Source organism: Dendrobates tinctorius, unplaced genomic scaffold, assembly GCF_039654945.1.
Source record: "Dendrobates tinctorius isolate UK_male_01 unplaced genomic scaffold, ASM3965494v1 ptg000083l, whole genome shotgun sequence".
Lineage (NCBI taxonomy): Eukaryota > Metazoa > Chordata > Amphibia > Anura > Dendrobatidae > Dendrobates > Dendrobates tinctorius.
In genome coordinates, this window is record NW_027361751.1 from 18268210 (window position 1) to 18292225 (window position 24016).

Below are 24016 nucleotides of genomic sequence, written 5' to 3' on the forward strand. Positions count from 1 at the left end.
CCATACACATTTGATAGCTATTATCTCCCAACTACCCCATAGTACTCCATTGAAAACTCCTGTCTTGCCTATGAGAAAGTTGCTGCTAGATTCTTCTGGTTGCAGCTTCTCCCCAGGAGAGCAAAAGGATCAGCCTTTGGAAATCCAAGATGCTGAATTCTTCTCTTCCCATCATCTTACGTGAAAGAGTACAGAGGCCCCATACATTTTAGGCCTGTTTCACACCTACGTTGTCGGCGGTCAGCTGAAATCCGCCAAAGGTGAAAAACAACTGATCCGTCTCCGTTTAGCGATGTACGGATGACATCGGACCACGCTGTAGTACAGATCCGTGGAAGAAGGAATGCGGCGTTATTTAAAGTGACCGCGGCCTGCATCGCTGCGATCTCGCGGCCTGGAACGGGAGGTCATCGCCACGATCTTGCGGCCTGGAGGTCATCGCCGCGATCTCGGGGCCTGGAACGGGAGGTCAATGCTTATCGCCGAGAATCGAAGCGAGGGAGAGTTCCGGTGAGGAGAGAGAGAGTATTTTAGCGGCTCCCGGAATGGCATTACATGGTTAAAACTGCTCCTGGGGAAAACCTTTCGGGCATGCGCAGTTAAAAATAGCGGACCGTCAACAAAAAAAAACATTGCAGTGTCCGTCTGGTCCGCCCGAGAGCCGATAAAATTCTCACGGATCCGTCAAAAAACGGATCCAAAGGACGACCATCAGTCAAAATCCGCCACTAATGAAAATCAATGAGGAAAAAAACGGATCCGCCCAAAAATGCGCGGATCCGTTTTTTTCTAAAAGTGGCGGATTTTGACTGACGTCAAAAAACTGAAGTGTGAAAGAGGCCTAAGGCTGCCAAGCGATCTAGCCGATATCTAGTCTAATCTAGTCTAATGTGTATGGAGCCCTAATAGTCCACAGATCTTAATCGCACAGAGCATCTCTGGGACATAGAACAGACTGTTTAGATCATATCAGTACCGCTATCTAATTTGCGGCAACTACAAAAAGTCATCTTGCCCACATGTACCAATATTCTGTGCATAAAATTTTCAAAACTTAAAAGGGTATTCCTTTTATTATTATTATTTATTTATAGGACACCATTTATTTCATGGTGCTGTACATGAGAAAGGGTTATGAAGCGCCCCGGGGGCCGTGGGGTACTCGGTACTGGGCTCGTCGACTTCAATAGGGGACAGTGTCACAGTGGCCGCGACCCGGTCCGTGGCCCCAGGCGGTCAGATGAAAAAGGAAAGTTGCTTGTTGTTGAAGTGTAATAAAATGGGAATAAAGGTGTATAGATGAATACGTGACGCCACCTGTGGTATTCTGGTCAGAGGTGACCAGCGCTGCTTTGTTGTTCTCCTGAGACTGTTGGTGTGATGCAGCTTAGGTGACAATGGCTCTCCAAAGGTAGAGCAATAGTCCCAGGGTTGTTGAGAGTTGTTTTCAGGGGTGATGTTGTCAAGCGGAGTGGAGGATCTAGCAGTGCTGAGTGTTGGATGTAGAAAGGAGACAAGGACTAGGTGGAATGCAGTACCAAAGGGCTTTACTCACTGTCTGGTGCACACAGATGTCCACTTCGGTGCTGAGTCCTCCAGGTCAGGGGTCCAGTAAACGTCCGGGTAGATGAGTACACCCCTCCAACACTCCCTGTCAATATATTCCTTCCTTGGCCGTCTCACTGTGCTGGTTTCCACTCTCCTACCCAGCACCTTCACAGTCAGTGTCCCAGGCTAGCTGCCGCGGATCCTGTCAGAATTCGTCACTCAGGCAGCTTCTTGATCCTACGTGGCTGCCTTTCTGGGAAGGTAACTGTGGGATTCACTGTGGCCCAAACAGCAACCACAGCTGTCAGCTTGCTAGTTAAGTTCGTTGTTCACTTCACTAGGCTAGGGGCTGAGACCCTTCTGCGACCTAATTTCTTCCCCCACCTGATGGCTATCACCGTGGGACTATAGAAATCTCACTCCTTTCTTCTGGGAGCTTCCCTTCAAAGCCAATCTATCCAACAGCTCATCCTGACAGGAGCTGCTCCAAGCGCATCCTTCCACCTGCTCTTCCCCTGAGGGAACTCCTCACTTCTGCCTTCAAATCTCCCACTCTTTCTCTAAGCTCCGCTCACTCACTATCACTCATTGGCTGTTCTAAATCACTCCACTTTCTAAGCTCCTCCCTTTCTAACTACCTTCCCGACTAACCCCCCAACACCCTTTCCTAGCCAGTCAGGGATGAGGCCATCCTCCCGAAGGGTACACCCAGATGCACTGACTAACTAGTGTGTGTGTTGGGTGCAGTGTTAGGAGTGTGGTAAAGTGTCTCCATCTTACCTGGTCATGAGATACCACTCCTCTGGATGAGGTGCAGTACCTCTGTGGCTACTGGACCCGCAGGGGCGCCACATTTACATACAAATTACAAATATAAGTTACAGTGAACAAACTAACAATGACAGACTGTTACAGAGGGGAGAGAACCCTGCCCTTACAGTCTTACATTCTACTCGATAATGGGGAAGGAAACAGTAGGTTGGGGGGGGTTGCGGCAGCTTGGGTGGTGGTGGTGAGGTGGCACTGGGGTTATTGCAGACTGTAAGCTTTCTTAAGGCTATGTGCACACGTGCGGAATTGCCGTGGAAATATCTGTGGCAATTCCACAACTCCCTGCCGCGGGAAATTCGCATGCGGAATTCCTGCAAAAAGCTAACGTTTTGCAAGCTTAATTAGCATGCAGAATGCTAGCGTTTTCCAAGCGATCTGTAGCATTGTTTGGAAAACTGATTGACAGGTTGGTCACACTTGTCAAACATTGTGTTTGACAAGTGTGACCAACTTTTTACTATTGATGCTGCCTATGCGGCATCAATAGTAAAAAGATATAATGTTCAAAATAATAAAAATAAAAAATCGTGATATTCTCACCTTCCGGCGGCCGCCGCAGCCTTCCTGCCTCTCAGCGATGCTCCCGGCAACTCCCGCTCCCAGCGATGCCTTGCGACAATTACTCCAGATGACGTAGCATCACGCAAGACCGCTACGTCATCATAGGTCATTGTCGCAAGGCATCGCTGGGAACGGGAGTTGCCAGTTGGTGATATACGGAGGAGACAGCTTTATACAGTTGTGGCCAAAAGTATTGACACCCCTGCAATTCTGTCAGATAATACTCAGTTTCTTCCTGAAAATGATTGCAAACACAAATTCTTCGGTATTATTATCTTCATTTAATTTGTCTTAAATGAAAAAACACAAAAGAGAATGACGCAAAAAGCAAAACATTGATCATTTCACACAAAACTCCAAAAATGGGCCAGACAAAAGTATTGGCACCCTCAGCCTAATACTTGGTTGCACAACCTTTAGCCAAAATAACTGCGACCAACCGCTTCCGGTAACCATCATTGAGTTTCTTACAATGCTCTGCTGGAATTTTAGACCATTCTTCTTTGGCAAACTGCTCCAGGTTCCTGATATTTGAAGGGTGCCTTCTCCAAACTGCCATTTTTAGATCTCTCCACAGGTGTTCTATGGGATTCAGGTCTGGACTCATTGCTGGCCACCTTAGAAGTCTCCAGTACTTTCTCTCAAACCATTTTCTAGTGCTTTTTGAAGTGTGTTTTTGGTCATTGTCCTGCTGGAAGACCCATGACGTCTGAGGGAGACCCAGCTTTCTCACATTGGGCCCTACATTATGCTGCAAAATTTGTTGGTAGTCTTCAGACTTCATAATGCCATGCACACGGTCAAGCAGTCCAGTGCCAGAGGCAGCAAAGCAACCCCAAAATATCAGGGAACCTCCGCCATGTTTGACTGTAGGGACCGTGTTCTTTTCTTTGAATGCCTCTTTTTTTCTCCTGTAAACTCAATGTTGATGCCTTTGCCCAAAAAGCTCTACTTTTGTCTCATCTGACCAGAGAACATTCTTCCAAAACGTTTTAGACTTTTTCAGGTAAGTTTTGGCAAACTCCAGCCTGGCTTTTTTATGTCTCGGGGTAAGAAGTGGGGTCTTCCTGGGTCTCCTACCATACAGTCCCTTTTCATTCAGACGCCGACGGATAGTACGGGTTGACAATGTTGTACCCTCGGACTGCAGGGCAGCTTGAACTTGTTTGGATGTTAGTCAAGGTTCTTTATCCAACATCCGCACAAACTTGTGTTGAAATCTCTTGTCAATTTTTCTTTTCCGTCCACATCTAGGGAGGTTAGCCACAGTGCCATGGGCTTTAAACTTCTTGATGACGCTGCGCACGGTAGACACAGGAACATTCTGGTCTTTGGAGATGGACTTGTAGCCTTGAGATTCCTCATGCTTCCTCACAATTTGGTTTCTCAAGTCCTCAGACAGTTCTTTGGTCTTCTTTCTTTTCTCCATGCTCAATGTGGTACACACAAGGACACAGGACAGAGGTTGAGTCAACTTTAATCCATGTCAACTGGCTGCAAGTGTGATTTAGCTACTGCTAACACCTGTTAGGTGCCACAGGTAAGTTACAGGTGCTGTTAATTACACAAATTAGAGAAGCATCACATGATTTTTCGAACAGTGCCAATACTTTTGTCCACCCTCTTTTTTATGTTTGGTGTGGAATTATATCCAATTTGGCTTTAGGACAATTCTTTTTGTGTTTTTTCATTTAAGACAAATTAAATGAAGATAATAATACCAAAGAATTTGTGTTTGCAATCATTTTCAGGAAGAAACTGAGTATTATCTGACAGAATTGCAGGGGTGTCAATACTTTTGGCCACAACTGTAGGTCAGTGCCAATAGTTTGAACTGGATACGTTGGGGACTGGGACTGGGAGCCAATGAAGGGATTTCGCAGAGGGGAGAAGTGGAGGAATCGTGGGGCGAGAAGTGAATTAGTCGTGTAGCAGAGTTAAGGACAGGCTGAAAAGTGCAAGAGTGTTAGCAAAGAGGCCACAGAGGAGGATATTGCAGTAGCAGGGGTGGGAGATGATAAGGCCATGCACTAACATTTTAGTAGAACAATGGTTGAGGGACGGATTCTGGTAATACTTTTGTGTTGGTGGCGGCAAGAGGTGGAAAGAGGTTGGATGTGCTATTTGAAGGACAGGGCAGAATCAAGGGTTACTCTGTGGCAGTGGACTTGCAGTACGGGAGAAAGCGTGATATCATTTACTGTGATAGATCATAAAGGGGAGTTAGGTGAGATGGAGGAAAGATGATGAGATCTGTTTTGTCCACATTGAGCTTTTGGAAGCGCAATGAGAGGAAAGAAGATATGGTTGATAGACACTCAAAATTTTGGACAGAAGAGAGGTGACATCTGGGCTAGCGAGGTAGATCTGAGTATCATCAGCATGTAGATGGTACTGAAAGCCAAGGGACTTTATGATGTGTCCCAGGCCAAAGGTATAGATTGAGAAGAATAAGGGTCCCAGAACAGAGCCTTGAGGAACACCAACCAAGAGAGGGCAGGATGTGGAGGTAGTGTAAGAGTGGGAAACGCTAAATGTGAGGTTGGAAAGATATGAGGAAATCCAGGAGAGGGCGAGGTCTTTGACGCCAAAGGAACAGAGGATTTGTAGTAGGAAGGAATGGTCAACTGTGTCGAAGTCACATATGTGAGTGGTTCATAACCAGCTACTGCAACGCCTTGGACAGAAGAGAGGTGACATCTGGGCTAGCGAGGTAGATCTGAGTATCATCAGCATGTAGATGGTACTGAAAGCCAAGGGACTTTATGATGTGTCCCAGGCCAAAGGTATAGATTGAGAAGAATAAGGGTCCCAGAACAGAGCCTTGAGGAACACCAATCAAGAGAGGGCAGGATGTGGAGGTAGTGTAAGAGTGGGAAACGCTAAATGTGAGGTTGGAAAGATATGAGGAAATCCAGGAGAGGGCGAGGTCTTTGACGCCAAAGGAACAGAGGATTTGTAGTAGGAAGGAGTGGTCAACTGTGTCGAAGTCATATTTGTGAGTGGTTCATAACCAGCTACTGCAACGCCCTGCACATGGTGTAAGCAACATGGCTAATCAGAAGTACTATACTACATTTCTAATTGGAAGTATTTGCTAATATTATTATTATTACACCTACTACATATTGGGATAGAATGTTGGTGATGGGAATAACCCTTTAATGGAATGTATGTCACAATACTGTGGTTCTGCCACCTATTATACGGGTATTTCTAATATAGTGATCATTCAGTGTAAATACTTTTCCAGTTAGCATAAAGAATAAGGTCTCAGCTTGCCTACATTGTTATATTCAGAATTATAGTGCTATGCCACAGTGGCTTTGTATCTTAGTGTACTCTAAATTTACCTCCAGCAACCCTATCTGCTCAGTTGTCAAGATTCCATTTTCTTTGAGCCTTCTGTACACAGGAGATGTGAGAGTGAGATGTTTCACAATGAGCTGATGGTAATGCTCCAGAACACCAGAATGGCCGATATCCTTTCTTCCTGCAGAGCCCACTAAAATATCAAAGTAGACATTAAAAATCCTGGCAATGCAGTACGCTGTACTAGCAAAATGGAAGAGACATGCAGTTCTCTTTTTTATAGCTGATATTCTGTTTTTATCACTTTGCCTTAAGCTGGCAGCAAATTACATACATAGTTTCTATGAAAGTAGTCTTACGGCACAGGAAGCCCTGTTTGCCACAATTGAACCGTTGTATTTTCGCTATTTCAATTGTCACTTCTGTATCATCAAGATATATGGTAGGTTGCCTTACATGGGGGCTTCTGAAGTATTGGCCTATTGAAAATTGCATTTTTAAATCAAAACCCAAAAAGGACAATTGAGGTTTTGTAAACTTCTGAGGGTGTTTCTATAGGTTACAGCTAGAGTAGATTACCAAAATGAAATGTGTTGATTTAGAGTAAGACTGCGTGGGTTTTATTTGGTCAGTTCAGGGGATGAACTTTATGAAAAATACTGCCGTAGTTATTTGTGCTATATGAGCTAAGATCCAGAAAGTGCAAGCCATCAAAATTGTTAGAGGAATGCCATATTCTGTGACTGACCCAATGAAGTTAAGTTATAAATGCTAAATATTTAGACTTCCTTGCATGATTTACCATATAGCTCTGTTAGAAAAAAAAAAGACAAATAAAAGTATACTTTCCAAATTCACCTTGCTGCTATGTGGGAGATAGCTCAAAGCTTGCTGCTACGTTATAAATACCCCTTTGTGAGACCATGCTCCCTCTACACCCATCAATTATTTTCCGCCCTCCCTAGACAAAACACTCTTGGAATTCTTAGATTCTTGGAGATTTGGGGCATTTTGTGGCTCTCTTGAGATTTGTCTTCTGTTAGTCTTGCAGGTCTCTCCTTTTTGTGAGAACATTCTGGATTTTACGGGAGATCTGACTACTATGACATAAAGCTGTGGGCTCTTAAATCATAACTACTGTTATTACAACATTGATGGTGCAGCAAGAACAAACTGTCAGTAAAGCACGCGCAACTGGCAAGGAGGAGGCAAGAAGAGACCTTTGAAACCTGCAGAGGTTTAGAGCCATAAATGTAATTAAATTTTACTTATTGTACGGTTAGGTCCAGAAAAGAATTGTACAGTGACCTATGTTTTGGCATTGTAGCTATTTATCAAAACATATTCAAGATACAGTTACATAATCAAAATGGGCTTAAAGTGCAGACTTTCAGCTTTAATTTGAGGGTATTCATATCCTAATTGGAGAAAGGGTTTAGGAATTACAGATCTTTAATATTTAGCTGCCTCTTTTTAAAGGGACCTTAATTAATTGGACAATTATCTTAACAGCTCTTTAATAGGTTGCATGGGATATTCCCTCATTAATCCATCATCAATTAAGCAGGCAAAAGGTCTTTTTCTGATTCTAGGTTTGGAATTTGTCAGGCAGCGCAAGCGTGCCCTTTGTACTTCCAGGCATATTCTGTCTCCCTGTCGGGTTACCTCTCAACGCGCTCTGGTTGCAAGGGGTGGTGTGTCGCCTTCGGGGGCGGAGCCAGTGCTATGCCCCTCCGTGCCCGGGTGCCCCATTCCAGGGGTCCTGGCTCAGAGCGTAGAGTGGCTGGGAGGTGCAATGCCATCGCTCCCAGCAATTACACTATTCAGGGGTCACTGGACAGCAGGTTCCCCAGTGTCAGTTGTCAGGAGACATGAGATGCTATGTCTCCTGGTTCAGGTATGTGGTGAGAGGTTCCTATCTCTCTGCACTGCTTGCCCCTTTCTCTGTCTCTCTGGGCAGAGGGTGAAGTTTGAGAGTTACCTCAGCGGTGTTAGGTGATCCATGAGAGGGATATTTAAACCCACCATATCCTCTACTTCACCACTGATTGAGTTTCACTTTAGTGGTACAACTGGTAAGTCTTTGGTGAGTGTTTCTTTGGTTTGTGTTTGGTGTCTTCTGGTTCCTGTGCCCCTGTTCATGCTTCCTGACCTTCCAAGTTTGTTAGGTTTGTCTCTCCTCGTTATAGTTTACCGGCATGTTTGACCCAACTGTGGCCAGTGTGCCCAGCCACTAAGTAACCCTCTATTGGCACCTGGGAAGGACTCTGAAAAAAAAACCCCTCCCTTAAGTGGAAGTGGGTGAAGAGTACCCCAGCCCTCTAGGGTGTGCCTTAGCGTGATCGCTTGCATGAAGTGTGCCTGGCATACTGCTATTGATGGCCTTCAGTCCGGTCATCTCACCACTACTTGAGTGTTCTACTGTTGCTGTGAACCCACAACTTGCGGTCAAATGAGCTCTCAATGGAAGAGAAACATCACTAGGTTGAAGAAGAAATCCATCAGAGAGAAATGTTAGAAGTGGCCAAATCAACAGTTTGCTACGTCCTGGATGTCCACAACAGACAACATCCATCCAAGTGAAAAACACTTTCCAGGAGGTAGGTATTTCATTATCTAAGTCTACCATAAAGAGAAGGCTTAATGAAGGAAAATACAGAGGGATCACCACAAAGTGCAAACCATTAATCAGCCTCAAATATAGACTTTGCCAAAAAACATCTAAAGAAGTCAGCCCTGTCCTGGAAAAGCATTCCTTGGACAGATGAAACTAAGATCAACCTGTACCAGAATGATGGAAGAAAGTATGGAGAAGGCTTGGAACCTCTCATGATCCAAAGGATATTACATCCTCCGTAAAACATGGTGGAGGCAGTGTTATTGCATAGGCATGCATGACTTCCAATAGAACTGGGTCACTAGTGTTTTTTGATGATGTGACTGAAGACAACAGCAGCTGGATAAATTCTGAAGTGTACAGGGCGATACTTTCTGCTCAGATTCAACTGCGGGGCTGGGAATCTTGGGCATGCGCAGTAGTTCTCTGCGGCTCTCATGCCCAAGATTCCCAGCCCCGCAGTGTGAATAAATCATAAGCAACTGCGGGGCGGGATCTCAGGCCGTGCGTCCACGCAGGCGCGATAGCCAGGCCATGAAATGATGTGAGAGAACGAGCAGTGCTAACTGCGCATTCCCAAGAAAATATATTACAGCGCAGGCGCCAGGATTTGAAATTGAACACAGAGGAGGCGGAGCAAAGACATAAGGACGAAATGAATGATGGATGCGAGGCGTCGGTGTCAGAGGGGGAAAGACCTGCCACCCGGTCAAAATTCTGCTATGTCTGACCAATTTTATAAACGATTATTTCTGCGGTGGAAGGGACGCTAAATAAAAGAGCCACCTTGACAGAATGTAGCATTAGTGCTGCACAAGGTGGCTCTTTTACTTAAAAACCCCTGGGAGGGGTGACAGGTTCCCTTTAAGACAAAAATTTAAGGCAGAAAGACCCACAAACAAGCAACTATTGAGGTCAACTGCAGTAAAGGCCTGACAAAGCCTCACAAAAGGAGGAAACCCGGTATTTGGAGACATCCATAGCTTCTAGACTTTAGACTGTAACTTCTAGACTTTAGACTGTAATTGCCTGCAAAGGACTCTCTTCAAAATAATAACAATGAATATTTTATTTATGATAAAATTAATTTGTCCAATTACTTTTGAACCCCTGATATGAGAAGACTTTGTAGAAAAATGGTTACAATTTCTAAACATTTCACACGATTGTTTGTTCAACCCATTGTAGGGATTCACTCTCAGGTAGGCATTAGATAGCATTCACACAGCTAAGGCTACTTTCACACTTGCGTTTGTTTGCGCTGCGTGCGCAGTGCAAACGCGCATAAAAAACGCATCATGCGCTTTTAATGCATTTCCGTGTTTTTTGCGAATGGTTTAAAAAAAAAAAGCATGCGTTTTTAAACGCTGACTTTCGCATGACCATGCGCACGTTAGCATCCCCGTGACCATGCACACGTCAGCGTTCCCATAGACTTTAATGTGTGTTTGGGTGAATTCCGTGCACATTGCGTGCACATGTGTTTTTCTGAGACAGGTCGGACGCATCAAAAAAGCAACAGGTTGCATTTTGTGCGCCTGGGCGCACACTACAAAAAAACGCATTCGCATATAAACGCGTACAAATGCATGGCAATGCGCACCCATGTTAAATATAGGGGAAAAACGCAATCGCATGTATGCACAAAAACGCAGCGCAAAATACTGCAAGTGTGAAACCAGCCTAATGCGATTTGGTCCAAACAGGTGCAGTTTTATTGCTTTCATAAAACTCCAAGGAAATAAGAAATAAGAGAAAAAAGGTCAGCTCACCCCTTAGATGTCCAGGAACCAGAGCACGGAGAGTCTATAGTGCAGCAGGATTAGTAATCGATAGAAGAGGTAATCCAGCTCTTTGTTCCTTTAAAATCTTTGCTTCAATAAATGATGGTTTTTAATGGAACAAAGAGCTGGATTACCTCTACTATCCAAGGAATTCAAAACCAAAAACAGCCTCTTCTGAGCAGCAAATAAGCAGTTCATGGACCTCCACCTCAAATAACTATTTAGCTACCGCTGTCACTATGGGCATCATGGTGACTCAGTGATTAGCCCTGGTTCAAATCCAACCAAGGACTGCATCTGCAAGGAGTTTGTATATTCTTGTTATGTCCCATGAATGAGACATTTTACAGACTGTCCTGTGCATTTTACATGCTGTATTACAGTCTCTCATATTGTTTACTGTTGTTATGTTTTCCTGTGTTTTGCATAGCTGAAATCCTCCCTTTCCATCAAGTTTGTCCCTTCTGTCTCCCTGTCTCCCTCTTCTGGGTGTGATGTCACTTCCTTCTTCTTCCCCCTGTGTCTCATTCTCCATCTTGGCTTCATTAGAGGCACATGTGCTTTCAGCCTGTCTGAAGAAAGACTTTTTTACCTGCTGCTGTTTGCATGCATTCAGCAAGAATTCTTAAAGAAATCAAAGTCTCTTCTGGATTCTTCATAACATGTGTACCGACAGCTGAGTTGAGCTATCTGCGACCGTCGCCAATTGTAAGTAAGGTGAAGGGATCCAGCATCTCACAGAGCCATATTTGCAGCCACAGGCCCCGGGGACAGAATAGTAAAAAAGACTTACCAGATTCATCTGTAAAGCCACCCACAGCTTCTATAAAGCTACAGAACTTCCTGCAGAGCATCCGCTCTCAGCATATAAGAGACTATACAGCTCCCCTTCTCCCTGTGAATCAGGATGGCTGAAGGAATGACTACACAGTCTCTGCCAGACCCATTGTTAGAGGAAGAGTGCATAGAACTTGATCCATCATTTAGTGAGAAGGCTATACGTCCCACAAAACCCACATGAAAGTAAGGGAGAATCTACAATCCAGTAAACATAATCTTCTCCATGCTATAGCAAAGCTATGGCAAAAACTGCTGAGTCATATAGACAGCCTGACTCAGCCTGCTTCTCGCCAACGACCACCAGAGGGAACCCTTGCACAACTGTGTTCAGATTATCAACTTTATGCAAAAATAGCAGATCAGTATATATCAGTGTTAAAGAGACTTAAGGGCCTGTCACACTAAGCGATATCACTAGCAATATCGCTATAACGTCACTGGTTTTTGTGATGTTATAGCGATAATGCCAGCGATATCGCTATGTCTGATACTTACCTCTGGCCGCTCCCCCACTGGTTATCGCTGATCGCGCGAGAACGTCCTGGACCGTTTCTCATCATCAGCTTCCTGCTGGGCTTCCTGTGGAGAAACGAGCGTGGACGCGGGCGGGAGGACGTCAGGATCGCCTAGTGTGACAGGTAAGTAGCGACCCCCGTCCTCTGCTATGTCGCTGGTGAGATCTGCCTGTGTGGCAGCTCACTAGCGACCACTTAGCGATGCACCAGCGATCCTGACTGCGTCATATCGCTGGTCGGGATCGCTGGTGCATCGCTAAGTGTGACAGTACCTTTAATCTGTCAGTTCCCTGCAAAGAGCTACAAGCTTTCCAACAGCTTAACTCTGAGAGAGAAAGCATGGTGCGCGACATAAAAGCCAAGACTGAGGCAGGAATCGCACTAATAGCTGAGATGTCATCTTGTATATCTGGCTCAGCCAGACAGTCAAAGCGATCATCTAAGTCACGCTCCTCAAAATCTTCAACCCTCAGCGAACAGCTCGTAAAAGCACGTGCAGAAGCCGAGGCCACTAAAATGCAAGCTGCCTTCACTCAAAAGAAAACTGAGATGAAAATAGAGGCAGCCGAAGCAGTGCACAGAATAGAGGCCCTAGAGAAGGAACGCGAACCCGCCATAGCCATGGCAAGGTTAAAGGTCCTGGAACAAGCCATCAGTGGGAGCCAAAGAGACTGCATCAGTTTAAGTGATTTTGATACTGAAGACCCTCTTAAGCGTACTAGAGACTACGTACAAAGCCAATACAGCGCTACCCCTGCTCCTGCAATCCTTCCTGACCGCACAGATGCTCCCCTGAGACAACAGGACACAGAGTGTTTTCCCGCATCCTGCACCCGAGGTCAGTACAATATGCTGCCAACCTTGCATCTTGATCCTCCTCTGTGCACCGAAATGTACCGGAAACCTGCTCCTCACCAAATCTTATACACAGAAACATACGTGCAGGCAAGTCACCACACTCCGGTCAGTCACACAATTCCAGTCCCATGTGTGGAAGAAACTAAGCTCGTTAAGCCAGTTAATGTACTGAATGCCTACGCTGCCCCATATGTACCTGCATTCCCAGGTCAAAGCACAGACTGTAGGAACAATGCTATCCAGCCAGCAACAATCCTTCCAAAATCGGAGACTGCTGATATGACCGGCCTTGCAAGGTACATGATTCGGCGTGATTTAACTAAGACCGGTCTTACAAAGTTTATTGATAAACCTGAGAACTACAGGGGTTGGAAGTGCACCTTTAAAACCACAATCAGTGACCTCAGCATCACCGCCGCTGAAGAGCTAGACCTGCTAATCAGGTGGCTTGGGCCACGGATCGGGTCAAGAGACTTAAATCCGTCCACACCAGTAATCCCATTGCGGGTCTCACCGCTGCATGGAAGAGGCTAGAAAGAAGCTATGGCAGTCCTCAGACCATAGAAAAGGCCCTGTTCAAGCGACTAGAGGATTTTCCAAAGGTATCTAATAAGGACAGTACAAGGTTCCAAGAGCTCAGCGACCTCCTGTTAGAGCTTCAGCTGGCCAAAGCAGACCCGTATCTGTCTGGCCTTAGCTACCTGGACACTGCTCAAAGGGTAAACCCAATAGTTTCCAAGCTGCCGTCCAATATCCAAAATAAGTGAGCCATGCTTGGATCAAAATACAAAAGGGAAAAACAAGTCTCCTTCCCTCCTTTTTCCTTCTTCTGCGAGTTCATAGAAAATATTGCAGAGTGTAAGACTGATCCAAGTTTTTCCTATGGAGAACACAGCGACCCTGCTTCATCTCCTAAACACGAGAATCCACGTCTTAACTACGGGAACCGCCGAGCTCCAATGTCTGTCAACAAGACGGATGTTCTTCCCACACCTACAGTATCACAAGATAAGAGTAACAAAGGTGAGAAGATTGAGAATCCTAATCGTATGTGTCCCATTCACAAGAAACCTCATCCCTTAAAGAAATGCATCAGCTTCAGAAAGAAACCACTCCAGGAATGCAAAGAGCTTCTGAAGAACTTTGGGATATGTTACAGGTGCTGCGCTTCTACTGAACACCATGCTAAGGACTACAAAATATCTATTAAGTGTTTGGAGTGTGAAAGTGAGGAGCATGTGCAAGTGCTTCATCAATCCCAATCTAACACTACACATCTTACACCTTCCCCCACCACAAGGCAAGGCGGGGAGGATGCTGTTCAAACAGTGAGTTCTATCTCAATATCTTCTTCATGCACAGAAGTCTGCGGAGAAGGCCTCTGGGACAAGTCATGTGTGAAGATATGCCTGGTGAATGTGTATCCCAAGGGTCAACCAGAGAAAACCACAAGGGTGTATGTTATCCTGGACGATCAGAGCAACCGATCACTTGCAAGGTCAGAACTCTTTGACATGTTTGACTTAAAGGGAAACTCTCACCCCTACACCCTAGGTAACTTCAGCGGTGTTACGGAGGTCTCTGGGAGAAGAGTCAATGGACTCATGGTGACTTCTCTTGAGAACAATGTGGAGATACCCTTACCCACTCTGGTCGAATGCAACCAGATACCGTCCAACAGAGAGGAAATTCCAACTCCGGAGGCTGCACTCCATCACCCTCATCTAAAGACTTTGGCAGGCAAGATACCAGCTCTCGACAACAGCGCAAACATCCTGATCCTGCTTGGCAGAGACATTCTGCGACTTCACAAGGTGCGTCAGCAAATCAACAGGCCACACAATGCTCCATTTGCTCAACGCCTTGACCTAGGCTGGGTTATCATAGGCAATGTCTGTATAGAAAAGATGAAGAAACCCACAAGGATTTCCACATTTAAGACTCACGTCCTACCGAATGGTCGCAACACTTACTGTCAACCATGCCAACATCATTACTGGGTGAAAGAGAAGATAAGCGACAAGTGGAAGAAAGAAACCTCTGACGACACGAATATATTCCTGTCCCGTAATGATGACCTCGGGTCAACAGTGTTCATCTCTACAAGAGAAGACAACCAGCTAGCACCTGCAAGGAAGGACAGAATTTATAAAGATTATGAAAAAGGAATTCGCCCAAGACGATTCAAATAGCTGGGTAGCACGTTTACCTTTTCGTTCTCCAAGAACAAGGCTACCTAATAATCTGCAACAAGCAACGCAAGGTTTTCATCCCTAAAACACACATTAAAGAGAAAGCCGGAGATGGAGAAACATTTTGTCAACTTCATGCAGAATATCTTTGATAGAGGTCACGCGGAACCCGCACCCCCGCTAAAAGAAGGTGAAGAATGCTGGTATCTTCCATCCTTTGGTGTCTACCATCCTCGCAAACCTGACCAAATTAGAGTGGTGTTCGACTACAGTGCTCAGTATGAAGGCATCTCCCTAAATAGCTTGCTCCTCACTGGGTCTAATCTAAACAACAGCCTTATAGGAATACTGATTCGATTCCGACAAGAATCTGTCGCAGTAATGCCCGACATTCAACAAATGTTTGATTGCTTTAACGTGAGAGAAGACAGCAGGAACTACCTCAGATTCCTATGGCACAAAGACAACGACGTCTGCAACAAGGTCATAGACTACAGGATGAAGGTGCACATCTTCGGGAACAGCCCCTCACCTGCAGTGGCCATCTATGGACTAAGATGGGCAGCACGGGAAGGTGAGAGAGTATGGGTCCGATGCTCATCTATTTGTGGGAAGAAACTTCTACGTAGATGATGGGCTTAAGTCTCTTCCCACAAGTGAAGAGACTATCGATCTGCTCTCTAGGACTCAGGAAATGCTGTCAACAGTGAACCTTAGACTTTACAAAATCATCTTCAACAGTGAAAGGGTAATGAAAGCATTCCCATCTGAGAATCACGCTGTTGGTGTAAGGGATCTTGTTCTGGGTTCTGACGTTCCTCCCACGCAATGCAGCCTCGGTCTGCTTTGGGATATTAAGCAGGACACGTTCACTTTCCAGGTGTCAGCTTGCGATAAACCTTTCACTAAACGAGGAGTCCTATCTGTTGTGAACAGCATCTCGGGTTTATCGCACCCATCACCATTCAAGGCAAGATACTGTTGAGAAAGTTGACCGCCGATAGTACGGATTTGGACACTCCGCAACCGTCCCAGAAACAACAAAGGTGGGAGGCGTGGAAGAAGTCTCTGAAGGTCTTAGAGCATTTCCAAGTCCCACGTTGTTATTCCCCCAGGCACCCTTTCAGCCACCATCAGAAGAGAAGTCCACATTTTCTCCGACGCTTCTACAGAGGCTATAGCTACCGTAGCCTACCTGAAGACTTTGGAAGAAGGTAACAAGGTGCATTGTGGATTCATCTTCGGTAAGGCAAAACTAACCCCGAAACCTGCTCACTCTGTTTCAACACTCGAACTTTGTGCCTCCGTTCTGGCAGTGGAGTTAGCTGAAGCTATAAAGGACGAAATGGACATTGCTATTGATTCATTTACCTTCCATACAGACAGTAAAGCAGTACCAGTAACATCAGACCCTGATGCACCAATGATCTTTACTCCTGCTACACTTCTTACTCAGAAGGTTGGAGCTGCCGTAATCCCTCCAGGGAAGTTTGTGGACCGTGACATCTACAGACGTGAATGGATTCTGGTACAACACTTGTCCAATGTCTTTTGGCACCGCTGGAAAACCAAATACCTGCACTTGCTTCAAAGCTGTCACAAATGGCAGACTGTAAAACCTAATCTCCAAGAGGGAGACCTCGTCCTCCTTAAAGATAAATAAGCTCATCGCAACGACTGGCCAATGGGTCTTATTACCAAGGTTACACCAAGCGATGATAGGAAGATCCGTGAAGTAGAAGTCAAGGTTACGAAAGGCGGTTCAACTCGTATTTTCTTCCGTCCAGTCACTGAGCTTGTGCTACTTTTACCAAAGGAGGACATCACATGAAAGTCTTGTTTATGGATACAGCTCACGGCGGGGAGCCTACCGCCATATACTCCTCCAGCTGTGTTGGAACATTTTAACATTTGAACCTTCTCCAGCGGATTATTGGGTTGGTGGAAGTGTTTGCACTTTGTGGCTTCCCCAGTTTGAAGATGGGTTTACATTTGGACTCGGTCTATTCCGCTGTTGAGGACTTCATGCCTCCAACTGAAGATTGGACCATGCCAATTGGACTACAACTGTTGTTGTGTTGTTGTTATTACTTGCATGCTTGTTTACCCTTTGTTTTTCAGGTCTACAGTGACAAATCCAGAGGACATCATAAAAATTATGAAATCTATAGGTTTCAGACGGGGAGTGTTATGTCCCATGAATGAGACATTTTACAGACTGTCCTGTGCATTTTATATGCTGCATTGCAGTCTCTGTTGCTATGTTTTCCTGTGTCTTGCATAGCTGAAATCCTCCCTTTCCATCAAGTTTGTCCCTTCTGTCTCCCTCTTCTGGGTGTGATGTCACTTCCTTCTTATCCCTGTGTCTCATTCTCCATCTTGGCTTCATTAGAGGCACATGCGCTTTCAGCCTGTCTGAAGAAAGTCTTTTTTACCTTCTGCTGTTTGTATGCATGCAACACGAATTCTTAAAGAAATCAAAGTCTCTTCTGGATTCTTCATGTGTGCCGGCAGATGAGTTGAGCTATCTGCGACCGTCGCCAATTGTAAGTAAGGTGAAGGGATCCAGCATCTCACAGAGCCATATTTGCAGCCACAGGCCCCGGGGACAGAATAATTCTCCCTGTGTTGCATGGGTTTCCTCTGGGTTCTGCGTTTTCCTACCACATTCTAAAGATTTACCAATAGGGAATTTAGATTGTGAGCCCCAATAGTGATGATGTCTGTACAGAGCTGTTTAATTAATGGAGCAAGTGAGTAAAACAAATAAGTGATTTAATTACCATGATTGATGCTAATACCGATTGTGACTGTTGCAGTAGGATGTCAGCTATGATATGCAGCTGGAACCCTCTGATGATGGAGCTGACTCTGTGAGTTAGGCTGGAGTTACACGCAACGTATAAAAATACGGTCCGTTTTCTACAGACGAGAATCGCAGAAATGTTCCCTGAACAGTGATCCGTATATCATCCGTGTGCAATATGAGGATGAGATTTTCTCGCATCTAAGCATCCGTGTGATATCCGTATGGCATCCGTACGGCGTGATTTTCTCGCCGGCTTGCAAAATGGACATAATGGATCCATGGCCTCAAGTATTCGTGAAAACATATATACAGTCTATATATATATATATATATATATATATATATATATATATGTCAGTGAGACACATATACAGTATATATATATTTATATTTCATACAGAGGTAGATAGCAGAATAGCCGATAATTCAATTGTCGGATTCTGTAAAATCATTGCGGAACCCAACAGGATATGAGACCTGGTGTACCTACAGTAAACCATTGCATATGCGTTAGATTTATAGATTTCCCTCATTAATAATGTTAGTAGTGTGTGTGTGTGTGTGTGTAAAAATTTGGAGCAGTAGGTGTTAAATGGATTAATTCACGGAAAAAACTTGGGTGGGCTCCCGCCCAATTTTCTCCACCAGAGAGGGCAAGCCAGTGACTGAGGGCAGATATTAATAGCCTAGAGAGGGATCATTGTTTTGGCCCCCCCTGGCTAAAAAAAATCTGCCCCCAGCCACCCCAGAAAAGGCGCAGCTGTAAGATGCGCCAATTCAGGCACTTACCCTCTCTCTTCCCCTTGCCCTGTAGCGGGTGGCATATGGGATAATAAGGGGCTAATGTCACTTTGCTATTGTAAGGTGACATTAAGCCTGGTCAATAAGACACCTATCCATTATTAATCCACTAGTCTGAAAGGGTTAAAAACCACACATTAAGAATAAAGAGTTTTAAATAAATAAACACACATTTTTTCCATCTTTATTTAACTCCCAATCCAATTGATGCCATGGTTCTCCTGTAAAAAATCCAAAACAAAAAAGCAACAATACCTGTCCACCGTACAGTCAAGTCCCACACTGCAATCCATCTGAAGGGGTTAAATAGTTTACAACCGGGAGCAGTGCTAATGCCACTGGCCCGGCTGTAAACCAAAGAGGAATGAAGGAAAAGCTGCCTGCGCAGCCTCCCCGCCTGACCGTACATGAACTCATCATGGGAAAGTTTCTGAACATTTTCCCATGCTGTCAGTTCACCGCTAGTCAGGCGGGGAGTCTGTGCAGCCACAGTGACTATCGCTAACATTTCAACCAAGGTAGCTATCACAGAGGTAATGATCTGGTCATGCCTGATATCTCTCTAGGCCATGAGGGAGAAGTTGCAGGGCAGAAAATTCATGCCTGATAATGATATCTCTCCAGGCTATGAGGGAGACGTTGCGGGGCAGAACATTCATGCCTGATATATCTGCAGGCCATGAGGGAGAAGTTGCGGGGTAGAACATTTCTTAAAAACTTGATGTAACATAAACAATTCTACATGATGTCAGGTTTGTTTTGCACTGAGGTCATTACAGGTCTGGCATTTCAAGTCAATTAGTAGCTGAATATGTTGAACAATACACTGTACATATGTCCTGCAGCATAAAAAGTCCTGAACAACAAAAAACGCAGCTATGACAAAGAGTTCATAGGGCTGTTATCAATTATTGGGATTAAAGGTGTGTTCGGAAAAAATAAAACTGCCTAGGCAACGGAATGTGTAAGAAATAACACAAAAAATACCAATAGCAAAAACATCAAACTCAGTCAAACTGAAGTACTGGCACCCTGCTGAATGCAGGAAAGTCCGCTCCATAGTCTGCGCAGAGACAGGAAGCAGTGATTTCACCATTTCACCAGACTGCTGTGGCCTGTGATTGTCTGCACCAGTCAGGTGACTTTGATCAGCCCATCAGATAATATATGGCACAAGCAGTAATCTCATACAGTAATTCCTAAGGCCTCTTTCACACTTCAGTTATTTGCATCAATTAAAATCCGCCAAAAAGGCAGACAAGCGGATCCGTTCTCAACTGATGTGAACGGATGGCACAGGATCCGTTTTTAGATGGATCCTGAAAATGAGGAAATTTAAAGGAACCGCTGGCAGAGAGAGAGAGAGAGAGAATTTTTTTTGTCCGGCACCCAGACAGAATTTAGGGTTAATTCAGTGTCTGGAGGATCCGCCGGCCAAAAAAACGTTGCAAGCTGCGTTTGGAGATCTTTGAGGATGTTGACGGACACTAACATTGTGGCGGATCCTCAAAAAAACGGATGCAACGGACGGCAATCAAAAAACGGATCCGCAAAGAAAAATGGCGGATCCGTTTTTTTTCAAAGTTGGCGGATCTTGACTGATTGTCAAAAACGGAAGTGTGAAAGAGGCCTTAGCTGCATCGGTGGTTAAATTCCACTATGTTATCTGAAACCCTGTGAAGTGTGCTGCAAGACTATACATATTGGAGTTATTTTTTGAGTGATATATTTGAACTGGGTCACACTGTTTTGTGGAAATACAGACAAATTCACCAAAAAGAAAGGGGTGCTTGGTTAACACTTTGACTTGGCTCCTCGGTCATTGTCCCTCCCCTATGGGGTTCCCAGGAATGTGATATTACTTGATGGGGATATATAATGAAAGGATGAACTATTTTTTTTTCATACAGTATAGGAGCAACTCTAGTGTCATACGAACCCTGTCAAATATATCATAGGGGATAATATGTGATGAATAGGTATTACTCCCCTTCTCGAAATTCATTATTCCCCTAGATATTTTGGGATATGTGCAATATCTGCCTATATACACTAATCTCTACTGAATCTGTGATCTATTTCTTCCTTGGCTGAAACCCTTCTGAGGCTGGGGTCAGACTTGTGAGAAACTCGGACGAGTCTTGCACGTCAATACCCGGCACTGCCGCCGACACTCTGATTGGAGAGTTCAGTTGCATGTATTTCTATGCAGCCGCACGCTCCGCTTTGAGTGCCTGCGGCAGTGCCGGGTATTGACGTGCGAGACTCGTCCAAGTTTCTCGCAGTTTGACCCCGGCCTGATATACAGTATTTCACGGACCATATGGTATATCAAAATTAGGGTATTTTTTTTTACCGGATTACATATGGTACCTTACGGACAACTTTTTGCACCCTGTGTATCCTATAGGGTTGTCTCTAGGGAGAGGGTGGGATAGTGGGGGCGCCATTGCGCAGGACTAAGGGTGCCAACCTCCACTGATAGGAAGGGAGACAATAGTTGCATAATAGGGATTGCTCTCTCCTCTTCCTTCATAGATGGTTAATACAGATCTTTTTGGTTTGTGGGGCTTTTTTGAGTTTCTTTGATGTTATTATACATATTTTATTATCTGTTAAAAGTTAAGTTTTATTAAGAGATATTTATAACCCACTTTAAGTCCAACAAAAAAAAAAGTGTAAAAAAAAAAGGGTTTGGACACTTGATTGATCTTGTTTACTTGTAAACTGAACAGCATTTCTGTCCATAAAAATGGCTGCTGATGGGGGTGCAATTGACTCGTCCTGTCCATCAGCCTTTTCCAAGAAAAAAAGCAGCTATCCCATGTGAGGGGTTTTACAATTGGAGGAGGCTGATGGACAGGTCTGGTCACATGTTCCTCCACCAGCAGCCATTTTATGGACAGAAGTGCTGTTCAGCTTGTGAGGAAAGATGCACTTACAAAAGTGTGGCGCCCCTGAGGGTTCAGTCGCCACAGAGGTACTGCACCTCCTCCTGAGGTGTGGTACCCCACCATTCAGGTAAGGCGGAGACACCTGACCACACTCCAACACCTGCATCCCACACATCATAGTAGTGTAGCAAAGCACCTTTGGTGGCTCCCTGCTTGGAACACGAAGAGTGTTGGGAGGTGGGTGGAGCTTAGTCTGCACAAGAGAGCTGAGATGATTAGGAAAAGATCAGTCTGTGAGAGAAGATCCCTTGAGTGGGATGGATGGAGGGAGGTGCTGCAGCAGTCTCCTGTGACCTGGAGCTGCTGACACTGGAAAGAGATATAGAAAGCCTGATTCTCCATAAGGAAGAAAGATTTGTATGGAACGTAAGGAGAAGAAGAGAACTAAGGACAAGGGTCAGAGTGGAACCCTTCCTCAAGTTCTAAGCACATGGCCGGGGTCCGGTCCCCGAGGTTGTACAGATACTAATGGTCCTGCAGCAGACACCGGAGGAATAGAAGTTGTCACCACTTTATTCCCACACAAGACTTGGGGGCACAACAGCAACGTGAGAGCCGGGACTTGGTAGTAAGGAGTCCCCGAAGCAGGCTACAGCTGTCTGCTGTACAAGTAGAGTTCAAAGAAACATCTTAAAGGAGGAACTTGGGTTTAACACACAACCACAAGTACTTCATTACAAGCGCTAGAAAGGAGACGTTCAGAAAAGGCATATATGTTGGAGGAGTGTTGGAACGGAGTACTTCATCTTGCCTGGAGGTTGGCTGAGCCCCTGACCCGGAGGACATGGCACGGATGCGGGCACCTGTATGCTCAACAGGCTGTGAGTAAAGCTTTGGAACTACATGCCCTGGTGTCCTCTGCTTATTCCTGCGCCAACCCACTCAGCACTGCTACATCTCTGTGCTTAACATTGCACCCTTACGCTCTCCTCACTACCTCTCCATCTACACTGCCCTGGGACTACAGCCCTATCTGTGGAGGGCCACAACATTATTGCTGCACCACACCATCTGTGCCAGAGGATCTGTCTGCAGTGTCGACTTAACATCTTCATTACCGAACACCACAGGTGGCATCACGAACCATCCACTTATAAACTTTAATCATCAGCCACACTATTTCTTTTACATGGACGCCCAGGGCCACGGACCGGGTCACAGCCACTGTGACATCTCCCATTGAAATCAACGGGCCCGGCTCCGAGTACCTCACGGCCCTGGCGGGCGACCCAAGAGAAAATGGCAAACCTCTTTAATACAATGTCAAATTTTTGGAAAAAAAATAAAGGGAATTTGTAAGATCTGCTTCCTTGCCTGAGAACTTGCGTATGTGCCCTCAATTCTGGGAGCGGCACATAAACAGTAAGGTTCTGATGACTGTGAGAGCCAAAGTATTGGTCTGTTCCCTTGAAATGATGGAACTAGTGTGTGATATCAGGTGGGAAGCAGGTGACGTAGATGAGTTACCTGTCACTCAATGAGACTGGGCAGAGAAATAGGGCGAGAGGCCGGAGAGCTGTAAGTGCAGGGCCAAGTTCCCTGCGCTTGGGGCTCACTTGCGTAAAAGTTTGCTGATGTCTTTTTTTTTTTTTAATGGAGCCTTAGAAAACAAAGGTATGAACGTAATTAACATTACAGGGACTTTACATAGATGATATTAGTCTAGGGTCTAAAACCTTTCTAAGGTGGAAAATAGACCTCATCATACATGGGCTATGTGATTGTGTGAAGGGTTGTCTCAATATCAGGACGTAGACATGACGCTACTGATGGAAATATCACCAAGACACAATAATAATAGTAATAATTTTTCTGCAACACATTTTCCTGAATAAAATAAACTTTTCTTAATTTGTAGCAAACACTAGGTTCATTACTTACTGAAGATGGGCTCCTCATTGAAAGTAACCTTTCTCCTGCTGGTTCTCAATCTGTACATCTTCTCATAATAAGATGTCCACCACTATGCAGTATTCATGACCAGAAGATTTCCATATGATTGAGTCCACCGTGCCTATAGCATAGTGCAGCCATGAAGAGAGTTCAGCAGGCGCACCATTGTGTGTGATGTCCTTTTGCTCATTGTTTGAGCTCTCCTATTTCATGTTGCTATGAGAGTGGGAGTTACTGCCTCACTTTGAAAGAACACATTAGAAAAGTTGCCTAGCAGTTTTATCTGCAGCTTTTATAATCCCTTTCATGTAGTGTTTGTTTGCTTTTGCCTCTTGGTATTTGCTCTGAGTTGTACCTGAGTTCAGAGCTCCTTATACAAAGATATCGGAAATGCATCATTTTATGTGATCATAACTTTGGAAAGCTTTAATTTTTCCAAGTGATTCTGAGACTTATTTCTTCATGACACATTGTACTTTTTATGTTAATGGTAAGTTTAGG

At 44.9% G+C, this 24016-nt stretch overlaps 1 protein-coding gene across 1 annotated transcript in view; it reads right to left on the reverse strand.

Annotated features, from left to right (window-relative positions):
• The window catches only part of LOC141097229 (uncharacterized), a 35546-nt gene extending 11832 nt beyond the window's left edge, over positions 1–23714 (reverse strand). The window contains exons 1-2 of the mRNA XM_073584342.1: positions 23504–23714; positions 6294–6445 (exon numbers count right to left, since the gene is read on the reverse strand). Of these exons, the coding sequence (XP_073440443.1) occupies positions 6294–6445; positions 23504–23561 (210 nt within the window). The 5' untranslated portion in view covers positions 23562–23714. The remainder of the gene's footprint in view (positions 1–6293; positions 6446–23503) is intronic.
• Between the last annotated feature and the right edge of the window lie 302 nt (positions 23715–24016).